At 38.2% G+C, this 23227-nt stretch overlaps 1 protein-coding gene across 1 annotated transcript in view; it reads left to right on the top strand.

The window, feature by feature from the left end:
• Positions 1-3112: 3112 nt before the first annotated feature.
• LOC112971768 (amyloid-beta A4 protein-like) overlaps positions 3113-23227 on the top strand; it is a gene marked incomplete at its 3' end in the record, with an annotated part of 111469 nt that continues 91354 nt past the window's right edge. Inside the window, exon 1 of the mRNA XM_026077489.1 lies at positions 3113-3247. Coding sequence (XP_025933274.1) covers positions 3128-3247 — 120 coding nt within the window. The remainder of the gene's footprint in view (positions 3248-23227) is intronic.

Here is a 23227-nt window from a genome sequence, read left to right as displayed (position 1 = left end):
AATCTAATGTATTAGGGTAGTTAGATGTTGATTCCTCTAATGTATATTTGGTGCCAAATTTTTATCATTGTAGGCATGTAAAACTAATGAAGTGTTCTGTTTTTTTTAGTGGAGAACAGGGAAATTAAGATGCTGCATATGAATATCTATTGTAAGACAATTGCCCTGTTTCTTCAGTTTTTCTTACATTTTTAAAATGTTTGTAATTTTTCTCTTGAGAATGCTTCTGGCTAAAAGATTACAAGTTAAAAAGATATTTAAATATAATTGCATATTGTACAGTATCTTGTACAGTATCTCGAATGTGACGGCTTCAGCTTTAGAACAGTGAACTTTTAGAACTTTCCTCATAATGAGCATAACACTAAGAAGAGATTTACCTTTGCCTTGTGTTTCCCAGATTAAGTTAAAGTTGAACAGAATAGTTTAAGCATATGCAATTAAAGTAGAATGAACCATTGTTTTCCAAAGGGCAGAACATCTGGAAGAAGGATCTCTTGATTTGTGTTACGATGTGGCTCCACGAAACAGTGTGAGCTGATCTACCAGCCTTTCCCATGCAAAAGGGGGAAGGATCATCTCCTCTCTCCTTCCTCCCTTCTTTTTCCTGCTTGCAAACTGCTGCTATGTGCTGTGTACTCTCTCTAGTCCCTGCTGGATCCCTCTGAGTGAATCTGGAAGTTCGGGAGAAAGCTGGCCCGGAGGAAAGAGTGGAGGGAGAAAGACCAGGACTTCTTTCTGTTGGGGTGGTGCGTTTAGTTACTCAAGGAAGGGTCCATAAATCTTTTCAGTGGAGAAATTGGAAGGGGGAGAGGAGAAGGGGAAGATGAGGAGAGACCCCTCATCCAACTGGTGTCAACAGTGTAATTGTGTAATTGTTCCTGGAACCGCAGTCATGCAGTGCAAAATGTAAAGAGCTGAATAGAGTTGAAGAGTTGGTTGTGTAACCTTTTCTGTCTCCTTCTTAAACCCTTGTATGCTATGGATTTTCTAGCAATTCATTTGGCTTTATTTTCCTGAAGGGATTTTGGGATTCAGATAGCACTAGTGGTAAAGGTGCATGAAAAGCATGAAGACAACAAGTTGGATGAGAATCTGAGCATCGTGACGATGATCTGTTTGGCCTAAATGTGAGACGACTTCTCTTATTTTGAGTGTAAAATAAGAATTTAATGAAAATGTTAATACAACTTCTCCAGTTTTATTTGCAGTTGTCATTTCATTCTGCCATATAGGAAATTTTGCACAAAGTCTTGCAAATAGTTTTCCACTTCTGTTTGGACAGCAAAATGGAGTTCTAGCTTATCAGAGTGGCAGGTCAGGCAGAGGAGGATTAGCTCCATAATATAAATCATACTGTTGTTCAAATCAATCTGTCTGTCTCTTTTAATGAATGAGAATGGCGGAAAGATGCTTTTGTGTGTATATTTGTGTAGTAATAAGCAGCAATATCATTGGGCTGTGAGATGGAAGAATTTTAAAGATACTTACATGGTATGAAAATCTCTAGAGAATAATGATAAAAAGGGGTCATCTGGCTGTGTGGAGCATATGGTCCTTAGCCTAAGAGTTGTACTGAGGAAGAGGCTCACCTGGATGGTCTTGTTGATGCCTGCTTAATTCTTTAGCCTTCTGTAATCTAGATTGATTTATGCAGTATGATTTAGTCCGTTCTTGGTTGGAAGCAGATTCTTTAAGACTGGTGTTGGTCATGTGTTTTCTGTTGTAGTCTTGCCAGACATTTCTGCTTAACATTACTGCTGTGGTAGACCTGCTGATGCATTCATTTCAGCTACTGATTTATCTACTCTTAAATGATTTCATTCCCTGCTCAGCATCTTGAGATTGATTTCAGCAGTGCTAGGGATTARGATGAGTTACACAGAGGTAGGGTACACTTTACAGAAAGGAGGGTTTTATAGGCTTTTTTAACACAGAACTTTTGGAGTCTTTTCCTGTTTTTATGGAATCATAATACAGATTCTTGGGGTGATTTCTGGTACTGGTCAAAAGGCCCACATATAAAAATAGTGGAACAGAATCTTTAGAATATTTAATTTCATAAAAGTGCTTCATATAAATACAAAGTGGTTTAGGAGGGAATAATGTTCAAATAAAGCAATTCTGAATAAGGCTCCACAGAGCTTATTTCTGCTTTGCCCATGTATGATGCAGGTTCAGTATTTAAACCAACTTCAAGGTTTGTGGGAGAAGAGGATTGATTAGCTTTTCTTTGTAAATGCATGTAGAAAGCTAACAGATGCTACAGAATCACATTCAATTCAGTAATTGCTAGAGTAATATTAATGTTTAATTCCTTATTCTGAGAGCGCACAGGCATTTCAACAAGGGAAACACCTTGTGGTGTTGGGCAGGATTGAGGCATCATAGACAGCGCACCTGCAGTAGGCAAAGAGGAGCACTTTAGGTAGCATATCTTAATTTTGTGTGTTTTAATGCTTATTCACATGGTGGTATTACTCTTAGTAATATGTTACTAAGAGTTAGACATAACCCTCAGCACTCCCACGTTGTTACTTCAACCACTGCTCTTTAAGGTTCAGTCAGAATAAAGCTTAGATGGAAGGCTCTACTTTTAACCCATGAGCTATATAAGACATCTAAAATACAGCCTGTGCTCTCAACATGAAAATGAACTAGAGATGGTCTTAAAAGAATAAAATTTAAAAAAAATCAGGAAACTCTTGAAAAAACTTGTTACCTTTTTGCTAATTGTTAGTGACCTCCCCCCACACACAGTGCCAGTATACAAGTTAAATTTATGTAATCACGTGTTCCAACTATGTACGTTGTTTTATATTTAGCCCAAGTCAATAAAAAGACAATTTTTTGCTCAAAGGAATTTACGTCTTTAGACTTTGTTATGCCATAGCATGTTGAATTTCTATAGAGATTTTGGTTATGTCTCTCAAACCTGCCTGAATCAAATAATTTTTGTCTTTACTGCCATATGTGGGTAAGCCTAGTGACTGATTTGGGCTTGTTTGGACTGTTACTGCTTTGGATGGACTGAAATGTCAGTCATGAGTTTAAAACTTATTTTTTGTTCTCCTTCCAGGTGCCTGCTGATGGAAATGCTGGATTGTTGGCAGAGCCCCAAATTGCCATGTTCTGTGGCAAACTCAATATGCACATGAATGTTCAGAATGGAAAATGGGAATCTGACCCATCTGGGGCCAAGACCTGCATCAGAACTAAAGAAGGGATTCTGCAGTATTGCCAGGAAGTAAGTTTCTTGTTCAGGGAATAATTTTAATGGTTCATATTCGGAAGTATTCAAGTACAGGTGTTTGCTGGAGAACTGAATCCATAGGGATCTTCCATTTCTTTTATCTTCTACTCCATTGTCTTTTTATCCATTTTTAAAGAGGCTCTCCCCAGAACCCATTAAAACATCTTCAAAAACTGGCTGCTGGGGGTCGTTGAGACTGTTGTTGGGCAACTTTGTCCCTCTGTCTTCTGCCTAGGGGGCATAATTCTGTTGGATGTATAGCGAACTACTGGTTTATAAAGTATCCTGAATAAAGCTGAGGTGATGGTTATTATTAAAATACCCTTTTGCTTGCTGGGCTGATTTTGAAAGTCAGCTGTAACATGCTTTCTGTCATTGTACCATGATACTGAAATACCCTGGGTCAGTCCATAGCTTTTGGTCTCTGCTGCACACTGAACCTTCTGGAGTTTCTTAATAGAAAAAGCTTGCCCTACAGATCAAGTCACAATGAATGATTTCATATTTGAGAGCAGAAACTTATTACCCACTCGCTTATGTCCTAAGAACAGATTGTGTATCTAATTTTGTTTTATCCCCATGCTGTGATAGCATGATAGCCTCATACCAGTGTATGACAATTTGAAAAGAAAATGTGGATTTCATGCCATGAAACAAAAGGGCATGGTTTGAGTTGCTTTAGTCCCTGGTCTTTTCATCTCCTTGCTTCCTTTTTTCTTTTTCTTCTTTTTTATTTTTTTAGCTGGAGCTACTGCTTATTGCTAGAGCAGTAGCTGTCTTGCTTCCTAAATGCCAAACCAATTCCTGTGAAAATGCCTCTCTAAAAAGCAAAATAATTCAGTCTTCAGATCTCATTTCTCTTAGTATCTTCATTTCAGTCCTATCACCCATCAGTTGTTCTTTCTGTTTCTTCCAGTTGTTTTGCTTGGTTGTTGCTGAGTTTTGGCTTTCCTGTCAAGAATATTAATATTAAGGTGATATGTTTTTAGGAAGAAATTGTGATGGATGCTAAAATTGATACTTTACCAATAGCTTTGTCTTTTTACTAAAAGTATTACTTTAAGGGAAATTCATAATATTTTTTGTTTACCTCTAACAAGAATACCAAAAGTATTGTCAGGGTTTAAGAGGCTTCTGATTTTCCATTGTCCCCTTTGAGTCATCTAAATAAAGTTGATTTATGCATAGTGAAATTATTGAGGAGGAGGGAAGCAATAAGGAGATGAAAGTAGGCAGTGAGTAAAGCTCCACAAAATAGTAAGTTTTTTCTAAAGTTACAGAAGGAAATAAATTCATTAAGAGGAAATAGAAGTAGAAAGTTTGGGCAGTTTTAAGGCATAAGCTTTTAGTGGCTTGGTAATTCAGTTACAAATGCTGCAGATACTAAAGGATTCCAGAACAGAGACTGGGAACTGTAAAACTCAGGTGAATGTCAGGTAGTAATTTTGAAAATTTGGGTGGTATAAAAAAAAGCTATCGAAAAAATAAAGTGAAAAGGAAAGCAAAAGCAATCAGAAGGTGGTAGCCATATGCTGATAGATGACAAAGGGAATATTAAGGGATGTTATGTTTGGACATAAAGAAAAAATTCTTCAGCATGAGAGTAGCCAAGCACTGGCATAGGCACCCAGGAAAGCTGCATAATCTCCATCCTTGGAGAATTTCAAAACTTAGCCGAATGAAGCTCTTAGCAACCTGATCTGATTTTGAAGTTAGCCCTGCTTGGAGCAGGYGGTTGGTCTAGATGATGTCTATAGGTCCCTTTCAACTTCAACTCTTCTGAAAGAGTCTATGAAATTTTCTCCTGACTGGAGAAACGGGCAGAGAGGGAGAGATGATCCATTACTTCTGCTTTCAAGAGGACATAAATATTTAAGCTCCAGTGTGGTGATAGTCTTGATCATGGTGCTAAGTGACATTTCATTAGCCTAATTTTTAGATCATCATGTTACAAATTTGGAGCATCTCCTCAGCTTACAGTTAAAAGCACAACTTAGGGGGTTCTGTCTTATCAAGAGGCAGGCTGCTGGCCGGTGTGCTCCCTAAAAATGCGGCAGGCACCTTCTTGTTTTTAGTTAGAAAAAATTACTACAGTGGCTTAAGGCATCAAAATGCCACTCTGTGCTTAGAGCAGCACAGGTATTTACTTCATATCTCAGAGCTTGGAATCTGCATAGACTTGGTGAAGGGTAGCTAGGAAGACACAGGGTTGGTCTGTGTGCTGAGAACTTCACCAGATCTTGTAGCTCAGCCACTGGAACAAACAATTGTCTTCCTCTGCTTTTGTTCCCAGGTCCTCAGGGTTCCAAGAGTCACAGATGAGTTAGGGAGGGTGCGTAGTAATTCTCACAGACCCCTAGCAGTGCGAGCGTGTGATTAAGCAGTGTGCTCTCATTAACTTCAGGGGAGGCAGGCATTCTGCTCTGGTGTTTCAGATGTGGAGACCTGGCTAAAAACCATTTCCCTGCTGTGCTCCCCAGTAGGCTTTCTGTTTGTTCATGGGAAGCTGCTGGTGTCCTGGCTGTCCTGCCGCATCTTCTCTCTCTTCCACCTAATCAGTACAATATTGCCAGCTGTAGGACACTGGTGAAAAAGGGGCAAGCTGATCGGGGACTTAACAGTACTTGGTAGGAGCCTTGTGGGCTGTCTTTGTGAGCAGCTGGTTTGGGGGTGGGAGGTATCATATGAGTCTCTACTTTTTAATGTTAGCAAAAAATTTAGAAATAGTTAACAAATATCCGGAAGGTCAGATATGCTGCTAACGAGATGAATCTAAAAGCCATGTTGAAACTGATCCAACCCTGCAGACTGGAAAGAAACTCAGTTCTGTTAAGATTGTTTCCCATAGTCTCCCCTGCTTTCCCTCACCCCCGTGATCCTGTCTGTAGCTTGGTGGGCTTTGGCTTTGGTCATGAAACAGCACTACTGCTTCATGTCTGTTTAATTTTCCCATTTTCTGACAGGAAAAATGGAAGAATCTGATAAAAGCACCTTCCAAAACCAGAGAGATGAATTTGCAGAGAAGTGCTAGTAAATGCAAGGAAGACTGGCTTGTCAGCTGCATGGAACTCCTTGTTGCTTGATGCTCCCAATAGGCTTTGTATCCAGGGGGTAACACATAAGCAAGGTGGTTGTCCCCTTGCCTTCTGCTGTTTGCTTTGGCTGTGAGATAGTGCTGTAATTGGGCCCAGGGAACTGGGTACGTTTTCATTTTCCTGTTAGCAGGAAGCTGTAGGTATCGAGGCTGACATGTGCTACCTCTTGCATTGGAATAGTATGCAGGGTATGCAGGTAAAATCTCCTTTTTGATTACTTTTGCCAAATAAGATGTTTCCTTCCTTTTTTTGTCTCTCTTTCATACTGCTTTTTCTCCCAGATGAAGGACTGCTGTTTCTTAGGGTGCAGTTTTTCTTGTTACAGGTGGAGGCTCAGTGTATATGCTTTGCTAGTCAAGCAGGCAGGTAGTCATGCTGAATCTGTTCTTCATGTTCCCTGGCACCATGGCAACTTCCTTCCTTCTGTCTTGCTGGAGCAGCAGCTGTTAGTACCTCCCTGCTGAAGTACTTTTGTTTTTTTCCAACTCTGAGCAGAGCATTGAAATGACAGGAGGCAGATGATGGTAAATGATAAGATTTCCCCTGAATCTGTAATGAAAAATCTGGCCATCCTGTTCTACGTGTTCTTTGTCACAGATACCTTGAGTGGCTCTGGGCCAAGCATTGTGATTATGGCTGTAATACAGGAGATGATGACGCTCTACTGCAGTATCTCCTGTGCGCCTAGTTTCTCCTACATCAAGGAAAGACCAGGAAGGGTGTATAAAAAGGAGCCAACTGCACAGAAACTCACAGGAGCAAGTACAGTGGAGATCCTGCTCTATGGCTCCTAGACACTAAAATAAGACAAAGTTAGTAACTTTTAAAAGGAAACTCCTGTCCATTCCCTGTTAACCCAAAGTGATACTCTGTGTAACTTGTAGCTTTGTTTTCTTCCATGAAAGTATCTTTTAAAAAATATATAAAAAAAACCTTTCAGCAGAACTTGTGAGTAGATGCATTCCTCTGTCTCCTGATACGTTGTTTTAAAAGAGCTTTCCTTTTCAATACAAGGGCAGGTGCCTGGTTGGTGATCAGAGCATATGGTTGGAAGGTATATGGAGTACAGCAAGATGGATGTTTCTTGCAGAGAATACTTAATGCGCTGTGTACCTCTTCCTTGAGCTTGTCATCGCTGCCCCTCCTTGTCCATTGCCAATGTTAGGTGGGTTTTGAAGTCTTGTTACAGGAAGTAACAGTAGAGGAGCGCTGCAGGGGTAGAAAAGGAGGAACAAATAATAAGCAGAACCACCTACATGTTTTAAAGATGTATGTCACTTGTTGCGTCTCTTCTTTTGAGTGGGAGCTTAGTGCAGCACAGGAACTGTTTGGATTTATATTTGGACAACGCATCACAGTTTAAAGATGACAAAGCTCAGACTATACATTGCTTATTTGAAAGGAAGTGAAGATACTTGAATGTTACCTTCTAATTTTCCCGAGTTCAGTTAAACTCTGCTACTGGAGTAACAAGAAGTGGTTCTGGAAGCAGAATACCTTGATCTTTTCTGGCTTCAATTCTGCACATTCTGTGTTTTTTAAGGCAGGGCAGACTAAATAAAATGTCTTTGTTTATTGAGGAGATGGCAACCTAATCTGGTTGCTTTTCTCTTTTAAATTCTTACAGCAAAATCAAGCTTTCTTGCATTTCGGTGGAATAAGACACTATTCAGAGAAGTAGAATTTACTAGTGATATCTTTTAATCTCCAACTAAGCAAAAAGGCATGGCCCTGATCTGTGCTCAATGGACAAAATGCGACTGCTGCAGGCAACAGAACAATGTTGATTCAGATTTCATTAATGTAAGTGGGATGGTTACACCTATGTGTGTGCCAAAACAGTTAATGTGTTGTGAGCAAACTAGCTGACGCTTCAAATCAAGCCATCGGTCAATCTAGTCCTGTTGTTGACACTGCACAGTACCAGCTGTTTTGGAGGGATGTTGAAGAAACCCTGCCATATGCAATTACTGGATAACCAGGCCCCTAGGGAAAGTTTTGCTCCTAATAGTCACTAATTGGAGGTTAGCTTATCTCATAAAACATGTGGGGACAGCTGCTCCTGGATATTTGCTTTTTGTTGTTTTGTGGAAGAAACTGTGTACCCCCACCTACGTATGCTGAAGTTGCCAGAAGCTCTGATACGGCACGTTATTGTTGAAGGATGGTGCATTTAGGAACAGGTTGTTGTGCTCGGACCAGGCAGCTGCTTATCTTGTTAAACCGTTTTCATAAAATTGATGTAGAACCTGCCCTTTGGCAAAGTATGTATTATAGAGTCATGTGAATATGCAGAGTAGAAAATTAATTTAGGTGGGTTCATTTCCCTGTTTAAAGGGAATGAGGATTCAGATGAAAGATACTGGTGTACATTTTATTATACTAGCAATTTTGAACAGCTACTGCATGCTGAATTTTATTTCTAGTAATTAGGGTACATTATAAAAGTTGCTCAAAGGACTGAAATTTTRTTGTCTGTGCTGAACTCAGTGTCCAAAATAGATTTTAAAAACAGCAGTCATTGCCAGCAACAAATTAATTTTGTCTAGTACGTGGAGGGTTTTATTTTTCCCCCACTTAGCTTAATTTGGAGGTGCTCATTTTCATTTTTTAGTATGCATGTAGTTGAACAGAATGAGAAGGAACTGTTCTGAAGATTGTTTTTCAAGAGCAAACCAAAAACACAGTAAAATTAGTTTGGGTCTGGATATTGGTTGTATGGTTGTGTGTGGAAGGTAAACCTGGGAGCCTGGAGATAGAGTTGTGCCCCATAATCAGCAACTGGCTCACTGCAGGATCTTTAGCTAGTTGCTTAGAATAACTTTCAGACGCAGAATATGGCTGTTGGCTTTAGCAGGGATTACATCTGGCTCTCTGAAACCAGGGAACTGCTTGGTTTCTTCTGTGGAGTCATTACATTTCTCTGCTTATTTCTTATGAACCTTCAAGATACATGAATATGTTCCATTGAAGGTGTATTTTATACAGAAGTTCTCCCCAGAAATAAAAAATGAATTGTAAATGCATACTGCTGTGTTCTGACACTATTTCTTTGCGTTACGTGGAGCAGAAAAGAGTAGGGTAAATTCAGATAACAGATAATTCATTATGACTGTTGACAGAACAGTGTTGACGTTTCTAATCTCATCATAATATTTTCAAAAAGATATTGTTGTCATACGCTCTAATCTTCTGTGTTATACCACATGTTTAGTTAGATAAGTTGCTGGTGAAACCCAAAGTGACTTCTAAGCCACATCCAGTGCAACCTGTAATGTGAGAGTAATAAGGCATTACTTAACCCCACAACCTCCTGCATCAAAGTAGTCTTCAAGAGCCCTCTTTCCTTTTTGATGGACTGAAAGGGTGATCAAGCTATTGCCTCTTACTTTTGTTGGATTCCCTACCAGCACCGTTTCCCATGATCCTTCTGTTCATGTCACCCTGAGGCCTACAAGTTCCAAAATTAGATGGACAGGACTGACGGTAGTAGTCTCCTCTCTCTAGTCTTTACCCTTGTTGCGAGCTTCAACAAACTCTTTAACAAATATTTAGAAAAGCCAGGAATGCTGGTGATTTAAAAAAAAAAAAAAAAAAAAAAAGGCCTTTTCTTTTAAGAAGGGAGTTTAACAGGGATGCAGTGAAAATGGTGTTGCTCCTTCCATAACAGCATCTCTCCAAGTTCGCTTGTCGTCTTCATCCTAAAAAGAATTGTTGTTTTTATCTGGGCTGCATAATGTGCTCTTTCTAGTTTCTCAAACAAAATAGTCACTGTATTGAAGACGAAAATGGTTTTAAACCTGCACTGTTCAGCAGCTTAGAAAGCCATACATTTTGCACTGAGGAAAACTGTTTAATGAAAAATCATGGAAAACGTACAGATTTTTGGCAGCACAGACTGTCCTTAAAACAAATGACATTTCAAGGAAAATGTGTTTTGATAGATTTTGAGATGGGCRCAGTCATGCTTAAAAGTTTGGGAGAACAGCATCTTAGCACTCTTTGTCTTGATTGTTTTGAGGTCCATTGTTTAATTAAATTTCAGTCCACAAAAATCCTTTAACCTCACTTGCTTCAATGAAGACTTAGCTTTTGGAAATGCAAGGTCTACTACTGATGGCATATTTATCCTGCAATTATACTTTAGTTTGTTCACAGTGTGATTCCTTTAAGAAGGAAGTTTTTTTAGCCTAGACTGTATTCTACCCTTTATATATGGTTCAAATTGAGTGACTGATAAAACCTGGAGCATTTGCTGCAAGATACTGTATTTCTTTCTTTATTAATAATAAAAAGCTTTCCACTTCTTTCCCCCACAGACTTTTTTGTTATGTTCCAAAAAGAGAGAAAATGTAAAACATCAGAATCTCAATATGCTCTATTGCTTTTATGATAAATTGTCCAAGTCTTTTTAAAATAACATGTTTTTCTTGGGAAGGGAGGCTACTTTCACTTTGAGGCTGAGGAGAAGAGGATGGAATGGAAGAAGATTATCTATGTAAATATATATTTAGGTAAATCTGTATTGCAGTGTTTAATGATGCTGCTATGCTGCATTTTCCCTACATTAATTTTGAATTTCACAGATACAGTAGCTCAGATGAATGGTTCAGCTTAATCTCGAAGTCCAACCAGCATAGAGCTTGAGCCAGGAGTAAGATGAGATGATTAGGTTGTTTTCTTCTGCCCTCTAAAATATACAAATATGATGGATATCTGCTGGTTAGTGCTGCTGCCCTTTCAGTTTATAGTTGAACCAGCAAACAACCATTTGCATGTGATCAGATGGTGAAAGACATCTACTGAATTGAAGGTTTAAAAAACAAGAAGAAAATGTTGTGCAGCATTTGGCAGTGTGTTGTTCTTCATGCTGGTGGCTTGCTCCCTAAGGTTACAAAGGGGCCTGCTAACCACACTTGCACAGAGCCTCTCTGAGCACCTAGGGAAGGGAGTGAAGTTCATTTGGCCCAAATCTTGGCCTTACTGAAGCCCTGGAAACTTTCTAGGAAGGCAATGTAGTGCTGGATGTGATCTGCAGAGGTGTTACCTCTGCTGCATCTGTGGTGTTGCACAGAAGACCTGATTGTGACAGCATGGTGGAATTCTACTGCTATTTTTCCTCGTTCTTTTTTTCCTTTCCATATATATCGTTATGATAGTATTCTGTATGATGTCTGCTGTTTTCTTTAAAGATGCAAATCCCACCACATTTTACTCTCTGTGAGATGGACTGATAGCAACTGTTCCTCCAATAATTAACATTAGAAGCCTAAGAGATACTAGGCATAGATTTTTCTTTATCTAAGGTAATTTTAACACTTTATTATAACTATACAGCTGTTAGATATCAACCCTTTTCAGAAGGAAATGCCATTCTTTTGGACAGAAATGTCTGTCTTTTCTTCCACCCTTTCAAACTGTGGTGCATGGACGCTTTTTAATCTGGTAGAAATGTATTCCAGTTTCAAAAGAAGTAATCTTGGGTCTCCTTTAACTCGCACTGTGCTGTATTTCTTATTCTCTGTTTTTTGACTGTGTGGGGGGGGAACACACGTTTTTAGACGTAGGTCAGTTCCATAATCCAGCTCCTGTGGTAGTGCTGGCTCATGGAGAAGTGTTGGTAGTAAATGGTCAAGAGCGGAATAAGGCAGGATCGTGCCTCAACAGCATCAGATCTGCAACTGATTAAAGGGACTGAAACCACCACCATAGCATCTGTAAGTGTACCTCTGTAGATGGATGGGTGCAAGTGCAATTCCTTCTTGGGATTGGTGCTTGTGAGAGTTGAGACTACTTATAGGTGTGTGGGTTGGGTGTGTTTGGTTTGGTTTTGTGCAAGTGTCCAGGGACTCTAGTCCTTRCTGGTCTTCATTCAGTGAATCTTATGGCATCCTGTATTTCTTAGGTCAACCTCATCTGTTATGGATGGCTCTGTAGCTTTCCTGTGGTGGTTGTGTGACCCCAGTTTGTTTGTTTTGTGGGTTTCTTTTTTTTTCCCCTCTCTCTCTTTTTTTTTTTTCAATTTCACCCTTGCCCATTTATTTTGAAATGCTTAGAAATCAGAAATATTCATAAGAGATCTGTTAACTTCCCTATAGTAATACCTCTGAAGTTTTTTAGTAACAGACAGTGGGCCGATCTGTCTAGATTGATGGTACTGAATTGGTAGACAAAGACAGAAATCTGTCTTTCCAAGGAAAAGGGAAAGATGCATTATGCATATGTTTTCAGTTGTCAGTTTTGCAGGCAATCAAAAAAGGGAGAGAAAGACAGTTTTTCTCCATCTTTAGCTTTGAAGCTGTCAGGAAGGTGATGCTTTCTTTAATTCATAGCAGGACAGTGCCCTGGTGTTGGATGAGGGGAAATACTTCTTGATTTTTGGGACATTCCGTTTTTTCCAAGTGGTTTATTAGCATCACTTTCTAATTTGTGTTGTGACATTATCTTCTGGTTAGCATTTATCCCATTAAGATTATTACATGGTACTGTACTGAATGCCTACGTTAATCCTACAAATGCCATATACCTCTGTTCATTAATTGAAAGTCCCGCTGATAATCTGTTTTGATAGATGTATGCTCCTTACATAATATTATTCTAGATGGTTGTGGATTAATTATAGTATGTTCATATAATCATGGAGAAGTTTCTGAATACCTGGCCAACTACTGATTGCTTCATCCTCCTTTTCCCTTATAAATGTAGCATAGTCTTTCATAGTTTTAACAGAATTTTGATTGTTAGAAACTCATTTTTTACTTGAGCGGAATGAGTATTTCCATCAAGGGCTGCTACCTGCAAATTTCTAATGTTTGAAATGTGAGGTTTTCCTTTTAGATCTTTAAAAGCTCTTGGGGGCCTCTGTCTTAATGTTGAGACTGAAAACAGAGCATTGGATTTAAGGTTCCCAAGACAAATCCAAATTGCTATAATGTCTTGGGGTAAATCCTTGCTAGGGAAAGGGAAAGTGTCCTTCTCTTAGCTAAGTAATATCTGTATAGTATTTGAAAGACATGTCACAATATCTGTTAAAACATTGGCTTTGTGTTTAGTGGGTGGTGACAGCTATTGCTTATATTAACACACAAAGAATGTAGTCTGCAAAGATATATTACTTGCAAGGTAACGACAATAACATGTTTAAAAGCATATTTTCTTCTGTCTGGGTACAAATATTGAAGCATGATACTGTTAATCTGGTATAAGGAAATAAAATCTGATACAAACTCTTCTTGCCAGCATAGTTTCTATAAATATCATTGTAGGTCAGAAAAGAATTAACCCCATGGCTATTTAATGCTACACAAGATTTCTAATTCCAGCTGCTTGAAGAAACAGTATAATGTTTCAGTAAGACTACAAAACAGTTTTATAATCTAGTGGAATGAAATCTGATTTATTTGATTCATGTCCTGAGTCATATGTGTCTGCTTGAAAAACAGYGATAACTAAGCATTTATAAAACACCTGACTTCCTCCACTATCTCTTACTTCTTCCATTTGCTCTCTAAAGACAACTCTGTCAAAGAGTTGTGGTCAATAAATGGCTTCTTTGTTGCCAACTTCTTATATTCAACTTCTGGGTTGGATGTGGGAAACATAACCTTTTTTCATGTGATATCAAGACTCTACTATTTTTACTTTATCTTGTGTGAACCTTTTAAACTTCTAGAAATTGTAAATCTGAATATGATTTTGATGAGTATTTCTTTAAAAATCTCTGAACTGTTGGAGCTAACATTGTCCAAGTTCTCACACAGTTTGGCAAGTTTATACACTCCATCTGAGAGGGGAAAAAACAGTGAAGGATCATCCAAGAAACACAAATTACATTTGTGCTTCTAACCAGAGATGTAAGGGAAGTTGAAAAGACTGATGTTGTTAAAGCTGAATTTATAATTCCATATAAGTTAATATGTAAATAATATTTTTTAGTATTTTAGAGGAGATTCTCACAGAAACACTAGTTTTAAACTATTGCTCAAAACACATTAGTGGACATGCTAATAATTAGTTGTTGACGACTGAAAGATGTTTTTTAAGACTATAGCACCAGTATAGATCAGAGCTGCTAAGCTGTGCAGCAGCATTATGTTTTGCTATTACTGTTTCATTCCTCTATCACCAACGTTTCTTATAAGAGCACCAGTAGGGTTTGGAGTTTGGAATGACACAGAACTGTGCCACTGCTGTGAAAAGTCTCCTGTATTCATCCAAATTCGAAGTTTCTGAATATCCTGACTTCCGCATGCTGTCAATTATGGCAACTGTAGCTGTTGTGGCTTAAGATATGTAGAAAAAACAAGCGTTCTCTCCTATGAGCTAATTTTAGAGTTTCTTATAAGTTAAGGTTAGAAGTGCTATTAGAGAGGAGCTTAGCAGAAACATTGAACATAACTGATACGTGCTGCTGCTGCTGAAAGACTCAGTTTTGTTTCCCTCCTCCCCCTCATTTCTGCTCTGCCAGAATTTAGCATATGTCTGATCCTGTGATGAGGAAATTCAGGGAGCTGAATTGGCACAGAGCTAACCCCCACAAAAAAAAGATTGGTTTATCTCTCTGAACTACGAGCAGCAGTGTTAAACCTGGAGAGGTGGAAGGGAGAACAGGACCTTCCCTTTCCATTACCGCTAGCCAGTGGGCTGGCTTTGCTATGATGTTTGAACCATCCATGCAGGAGAAACTTTCTAGATATTTCTCAAAGCAGTACAACTTTCTGCTTCTTAGTTCTGCATGTTTCCGAAAGAGCATGTCCAGTTAATCCCTGACTTTCCCCAGCAAATTTTCTCTGGCAATAGGTGGCATGAGCAATTTAAATGGAAAAATATTTTTGATGTAATTAGAGCTAGAAGATGGGTGTTAAATCAAGCCTATAATGAAGAACAGGCCACATTTTAATCAGGGATGCAAATGTGGCTCCATAATTTAATTTAGAGTAGCAGTAGCAAGAGAAATGGAGAGTAATAGATTCAAAATACCAAAATCTGTGCAGAAAAGGAGAGAAAAGAAGGAAAGTGAAGATAAAGGACAAAGCTGGCATTTTTAGACAGGACGATAGTAGCAGGGAGGACAGAGGAGAAGTGACAGCTGCATGAAAGATTGAGAAATTGGATGTAATACAGTAGTACCCTTGTTGTGGTGATCTGATCTCCTGAAATTTAGGTTTCTTAGGTCAGTTATTAAAGGACCTGCCATATAATGTTTTAGGAAAAAGGTGTGGATCCTCCAGTAAAGTGTATAGTCTGAATTCATCTCTTGGATGTCTGGGGAGATGCTCTCATCACATTTTTGCCAGGGGAAAACTGAGGCATAGAGTAACTAAGTGACCTGTTGAAGGTCACACACTTAGTCTGTAACAGTACAAGAGATTCAACTGAGCTCCTCCAGTCCCAAATTACCACAGCAGTTACTCCATCTCTGATTATTTGACAGCAAGGATGAAATTGCTGTCCACAAGCAATAAAAAGCAAAAGACTCATTGATTAGTATACAATAATGATTACTTTTCAAGCATAGAGAGAAACTAGACGAGATGCCAAGTATTAAAATCAAGTGAGAATTCGAGTTAACTATCAGGACTAACTTCATAAAAGTAAGAGAAATCTTACTTATCTAGGAAATAGTCCTGTAAGGAAAGCAGTGGCAGCAAGCCTGATGGATTGGATGAAACACTAGCTGGGAATGGGGCAGGTGATCTGGTAAATTGTCTGCATGCGTGTTTGTTTTTTTTTAATTTATTTATTTTTAAATCTGAGTAGCTACTAATCAGGAGAAAGAGAAACTGGGCTGGAGTATGAAAAAGCATATTGGAGCTGAGATCCACAGCACTTATTCACCAGCTTGAATGGTCTCATTTATTTAGTGTTTATGCCTGTCTAGAATCTAGGGTCCCAACAGCTGCTGATTTTGCTTCTCCTCTCACTCCTGCCAGGGTTTCATGGCTGGAGACACAGGAGGAGCAACTGGCTCCCTGGAGCTGCCAGTGCTTGGTGGATGTGAGCTGTGCTTGGATATCTGTCGGCTGTGCTCATGAGCATCCATTTCATGTGCTGTTTTCTAAGCTTAGGAGGTTTTTGTTGTTATTGTTTAGCAAGTTAAATTCCTGTCTTAAGCATAATGCAGCAGTGGCTTTGGTATTTGCAAATTAATGGGAAGTATTAATTCATCACTTAGTGTAGCTTTACCAAAGTATTTCTTGTAGGGGAAGTACTGAGCTGTCTTATTGGGTGTTAGAGGGTCCCCCTGACAGTTGTCATACGACTKCACCAATAGCTTGATACAAAACTGCTTGCAATGGTAGTTTGCTACAAAGCTATTTGAAGTCTGTGTGAATCCTCGCATTGACTTGGGTGTTAGATCAGTCTCTGGAGCACTAACTTCAGTCCAATATAATGTCTCACTTTCATGTGTACTAAACAATTAAAACTTATCTCTGGAAAAGTTGTTCTGCTAAACAACAAAATCTGTTTAAACCACAGAGCACAGTAGTAAAGTAGATTGCATGATAACATAATCCTGAAGATAAAAGCATTTAAAGCTTTGATCTACTTTTTAATTTTTTTTTAATTTCTGAAAGCTGTAGAAGTGTAGGTGCAGTTCCGCAAGGGCAGAAGTAATTGCCTGTCCTGTGATAAGCCAAAGCAATATGGATTGTTAAGAATTTTCTTTCTTGTTTCTTTCTTGTCAGTTTGAAAATCCTTTCCATCAAGAAGTACTTGATAGGAATGGGCAAACTTTTTTTTTTTTTTTTACTTCAGTCCAGTTCAGTAGGAGAAAGGGTGCCAAAGATCATTTTAAATTAAGTGTATTATTTGCCACTCTTACTGTGATACAAAAGTGGAAATATAAACTTTCTTTTAGTATTAAGTTTTTTCTTGATCTGGAGGAATTGGCAAGTTTGAGGAGCATGCGGAAGCACAGAAATGATTTGTGTTACTGCCACTTGAGTTGGGATTACCTTAATGCCTCCATCAAAATGACTCTAAAAGTACCTGCTTGTGTAGCAGTTAATAGAAAAAGTGTGTTTTTCTACTTGGCTACAATTCAGGACATTAGTCTGTGAAATATGGTTTTAATATGCATTTCTGATGATGAAGGGCAAATGAATTTGTTGCTAAAGGTTGAGTTTGATAGTACTTCTGAAACCATACTTAACACCCCTTTCTTGTTATTTTTTTCCTTGAAGCCTGTGCTGGGCTTTCCTGCACAGAATGGCTTGTGCTTGAGATAGTTTGAGCATCTTTAGTTAGATGCAGCCACAACAACTGTACATTAATTAGTTGCCTCAAGCAACTAGTTAATTGGGGAGTTGTTGCATACTAAAGAAGAAGTGATAGCAGACTGTAACACCGCCTTTTGTCAGTCAATGTACTAGGCATATGGTGTCATCTTCTGGGCATTCATAGTTTCTGTATTCTTAGCTTCAAAACTGGAAACACTATTTCTGCATCATATTAAAACACTTTTTTACTCCTGTCAGTAAGAGCAAAGTAACTGAGGATTTTCGTATGTTATTTTCTCTTTGAAAGTTATTTGTATCTGCCTTGTAGGGTTCTATTAGAAGAAACTATTTTTAATCAGTGCAAAAAGGCGCTGATTCCCAACACAGAATTAAATGCCTGCTTAGGCAGAGAAAGGACTGACACTACACATCAAACCTGCTCTCTAAATTGGCTTTCTTAAAGAGTATTCAAAGTCACATTTTCCTTCCTGACTTTTAATGTTACCATAGCATTAACCCAGCATATCTTAAAAAGTAACAGCAACACATTAATACCCCAACCTGGTAGGAAACCAGCCAGCTTGAGAGTGCCAGCAGTTGGAATGGCTGAACTTCTGGTCTGAAGACTAAGTCTCATGAATAGAGTAGAGAGTTTTCTTTATGGTCATGTCTTTGCATCTCTTTGGAGATTGTGTCTCAGTGAGAGTGGGATGCAAGCTTCAAAAGAAATGAAATGCTGTTGCAAACCTCGTTATTTTCCTCTTCAAGGGCAAAATGCTCTACAGGTTTGAAACGTGGAAAGTTCAGATATCTGTATGGAGTGAAATTGGTGCTAATCTCTCAAATGGTAGATGTCTTATCTCCTCTCCCAGTGCCCACAAACCCATGCGCCTGCATATACACATGCAGACACTCAAAGATGGTAGAAATTGTTTTCGTATCACGTTTTAGGACTGCCCTACAGAACTAGTATAGTTTAGATTTTAACTAATAGAGCAGGTCACATAGAGTAGTAATCAGAGCATGGCAAGCAGCTGTATCACACTGTCAGCGATCTCTTACGCTGTTAGTCRTGTTAAATAGACTTCACGTTTTCACTTCATGTTGGAAGCTTGATTCATACTGTACATGGCCTGAGAATTTGTAGTGAAATTTASCCTTTAGACCCTGCGACTGTGTCCAGTTGAGATGGGTCCTGTTGGCTGTCAGCCTGGACGTCTGCCCATCCTGTGAGCAGGCTGGGAGATCTGCTGGTGAGATGAAGGATGCAGAGAGGATTCTTGACTGGCATGTTCCACTTGTGCAGTATTTTGGGTTGGAAGTAGATGCAGGATTGCAATCCTTTTCTCTCTCTCTTTTAAAATTTAGATTTGGCAGATCACAGGAGATTCATACTTGACTTGGACTTCAGGTTTATTCTGATGTTCTCTTTGCTCTGTGTACCTCTGAGCATTTAGATGTACAAGTTCCAAGTCCGCTGGAGAGTAAGGTCTTTTGTATATTTGTATCAAAGTTGTTGGACATGGTGTGGCTTAAAATTACTCTTCAACAATGTTCTTCTCTAGGAATTAACGTAACTTTGGTCAACTGAGTTGGAGCAATTTGAAGTGCCTCCAGTTTCTCTATTGGCAACCATCTGAATCCTCTTAAGGTTGATCTTTTTTAGGGAAAAAAAAAGCTTTTTTTCCATTCATCTAGCCTTCTCTGAGTTGATGGATTTAATTTTTCTGTTAGAGAAGTCAGTGTTAGGGTTCCCATTGACTTCAGTGGAACATGCGGTACAAGGCATCAATAGAAATGTTCTGCTATCTGTGCAGGAACAGGCTGCAGTAGGAAGAACACTGGCAAGAAGATGTTCAGATTCTTTGTTGATGGGGGATGGAGTACCAAGACAGACTGCTCTTTGGTTTGTACATCTCTGACCTGCTTCTGTTAAATGGGCAGACACATAGACAGCCTAAAGACTGGGAACTTTAATGCAAATCTAGAATCCGTGCTTATATGAAGGATATGAAATTGTACCAGTTTATGACGAGCTTCTGCCTGAACCTTTCCCTTTGTCACGTCTATGAGGTTCAAGTAGCTGGCTCTACAGCAAAATTTTTTTTCCTTCTCTCTTTTCTCTTTTTTCTTTCATTTAGCAACGAATGAACGAAAAAAACTAACTTTAAAGCTTTGGCCCCTAACCTCTCTTGTGCTGTGTAAACAACTTCAAGACCATGAGTAATGGAACTTGCTTTGAATATGCGATGGTGGAAGGTGGCTTTCAGGAGCGGGCAGATTCTGTGTCACGTGTTCTAGCTGCAGTAAAATCAACTAAGCCATGTGGGTCTGCTGTGTTACTGAAATAACAGGAGATGATTTTCTGTTGCATGGATTTTCACTGTGAAAAAAGAGTAAAAGGTCTTGGAGTTTTACTAATAAAGAGCACAAACAATGTTATGCAGCTGAATTACCGTAGCCTGGAAGATGCTGTACATGTACATTTGTTTCAGAATCATGGCTAAATTCAATCTGCCACCACCAACGTTCTGCGCGCGTGTGTGTGCACATGCATATATATATGTGTAAATATATATATAGTGCATCTGAAGTGGAGTGTTTAATTAAAAAGTTTCTCAAAAGACTGAAAAGAGCAGAAAGAAATAACTAACACAATTCTTACTGAATTTTGAGTTCGTGCAAATTAGACACTTGCAACATAAGGTACARTGAACTTCTTGACAGTGGGAACTGAAGTTTTGCAGATGCTATGTTCTAGTGAAAATTGCATAAGCACTTAGCATCAGGATTTCCATGTGCTTGAGTTAGGGTGTTAAGCAAACAAAAGATTAGCCTTTAAAACTGATGCCCGACTTCATGGTGGTATAATTTTGGAGAACATAGAGGGAGAACTGCACTCATTAGGCATCTGCCCTCGAAAGTTTGAACACTTTGTTTAACTGAAGTTGACATTTCACTGATCAGCCTACTTTGCCAAAACTGTCTCAGTCTAACAGAGATAAGTGGGAACAGGGATCTTAAGTGTGGGATATACTGGTTTCTTAGACAAGAGAGCTTATTTTTGCTTTAAGTTTTATAGTAAGGTTGTTTTTTAACTATATGAACATATCCTTTGAAGGAAAAAAAGGGTTGTTATCTTTTTGTAGAGGAGAGGGAATATCTGAAATTGGTGTTTTGTTTGCTCTGTGTATGCTAATGACAGTGAAGTGCTTTATAACAGTAGAACTTGAGGCATTGTCTAAGTTGAAGCCCCTTTGATCAGGGAAGTAATAAATTTATTTTAACAAAGTCACAAATGAAATACCTGCAGTTGAGAGAGGAAATTATTTTTCCATTAAATTTTCTTTGTGTTTTTATTTTTTCCTCCTGGTCACTAACATTTTCTGGAAGGATATCTTTACCAAACTGCAGTGGTAGATACCTTATCTTTTATCCATTTTCCAAGTTCTTCATTTATAGTTGTTTTGTAATAGACAATTTTGAAAACATATATTCAACTCTTTTTTTATCTATATACCTACTTGTTTTAGAAACTGAGTGGGTTTGGGTTTTTTTGTTTTGTTTTTTTTTGGATTGTTGACTTGGTTTTGTTTCTCCATTTTTCCTGACTTGAAAGAAACTGGTTATGTGAAAGTCACCAACAAGAGCAGTAATTAAAAAATACTGATTAAAAAAAACCTGTAAAAACAGTTCTTTGAAAGTATCCTTACTTCAAAACTGACTATATGCAGCTAATAAAAATGTTGTGAAAGTTTTCTGCTCTCCTAAAGGCTGTTTCCAAACATAGTTTATTTTTCTTTGCAGTTTTGGGAAGGAGAATGACAGATCTTTCAACAAACATCTGTATCATAAGGGCTTTTCTGCATTTGAAAATTATTTCAGATTAAAGTATAATGTGAGTTTAAAATTAACTCCTGAATAAGTCTGTGTGGATCTAATCAGTCTGGAGTGTAGCTTATTCTGCTTCCAGACTGCAACAGGATATACTACAATACTGGGACACACTATATATGTTTTGGAGCACTGTTATGTTATTGTATCTAATCCCCTATTTGAAACAGACTCATGTGAAATGCAAAACAGTAAATAAACTTCTGCCTTACTAGTTGCTCCACATCACAGTTCTCTTGAATAAATAAGGCTTAATAGGTACACAGTGGCAAAGTTTCCATACGTGGGCTTTGGTGATCTTCATTTAATCTGAGATATCGTTAGTATCAATAGTAGAATGAATAAATGTCTGATTTGTTTTACTCATGTATTTTTCGCTGGGTTACTGTCTTAAGAGTGCAGTTTGCAGGTAGAAAGACTGTATGTGTGTGCAAGGGAATGGTGAGACAGTTACGAGTGCTGTGAACTAAGTGTTATGAGAAGTACTAGACAACTTAGCAAAAAACCCCATAAGTTTAAAGATTTGTGAAAAAAATGTGATTTGTTTAGGAAGTAAAATGTTATTATATATGGACATCAAATACTCTGTGTGTATATTTATGTATTTATAAAATGTTTTATATATAGTATGTATCTCAAGTACAAAAGTAAGATTATAACAAAATAGTGCTGTTTGATTAAAAGTGTCATTTTAGACACTATCCTATACTCTATTTGGCAATTCATTCTAGGAATCATGTTTTAAAGGACCAATACAAGACATGAAACTTTCTATGCTGTCAGTAAATAAGAAATGTTACTGATTTGAATGTTTTCTGCAGGTGTGCTCAGTATTACTCATTTTTAACTTTTAATTTTTTCAAGGTAAAAGTGTATTTTAAGATATCAGGCAGTCTGATTATTTTTGGTTTGAGTATTTCTCAGTTTTTTTCTGTATTCCTTTTACTACAGTCCTAAATCAAGCTGAATGCATGGTGTTCATGTATTCTGAATGATGGAGTACAACCACTGTTTCAGAGTTAGAATGTAAAGTCATATCATGTCATATTCTAGATATTAGATTCTGAAGTTGATTTCATAAAAAGGGAAATCACAGCCTCGTTTCCCTCTTGGGGTATTCATACAACTGAATCTAGGCTCTTAGATTAATAAATTACCCTTTGGCAACTTCTGCAGTAAACTCAAGGATGCATAAATTAATTAGATTATTAAAAATGAGTTCCCAGGCCTGTTACTTTTTGACAGTTCTTGCATAGTCCTGAGGAGAACTCTGACATAAAGTAGGTCATTTTGTAAGCAATGGAACTTGGAATAGATGAATAAAGAATTTTTTTTTTTCAAGTAAGTTTTCATAAATTTTGTGCTGCTATTCAGTTATGTTTTATACTGTGATCTACTCAACAAACATAACTGCATCCCAGTTATCACATGTTTTCCCGCTGACAGAAGTGGGGGTGTGGGGTTTATTTAGATGAAGCTTGTGAAACTAATTCAGGTAGGTAATTTGATGATTTTAAATGAGAAGTATAGCCCATTAATATCAAAGTGTTTTTTCAAAAACTGAGGAGAAGGAAGTTATAACTTTCTGCATGTGGTGATTTCTGCAGTGCCAATAAATTGTTAGTTTTATGTGTTCAGAAGGGTGCTCTATCTTGGGGCATCAGTTGGTGGCAGAAAGTCTGGTTCTTTCCCTCCTTTTCCTTTCTGAAGCATATCGTGCTTGACATGAAATGTAGTGTTTCATCTTCATCCTAATACAAACC

This window comes from Apteryx rowi, unplaced genomic scaffold (assembly GCF_003343035.1).
Source record: "Apteryx rowi isolate R43461 unplaced genomic scaffold, aptRow1 scaffold_455, whole genome shotgun sequence".
Taxonomy (NCBI): Eukaryota; Metazoa; Chordata; class Aves; order Apterygiformes; family Apterygidae; genus Apteryx; species Apteryx rowi.
Note: the sequence above shows the minus strand (reverse complement) of the source record. Positions and strands in the feature narration are given on the sequence as shown.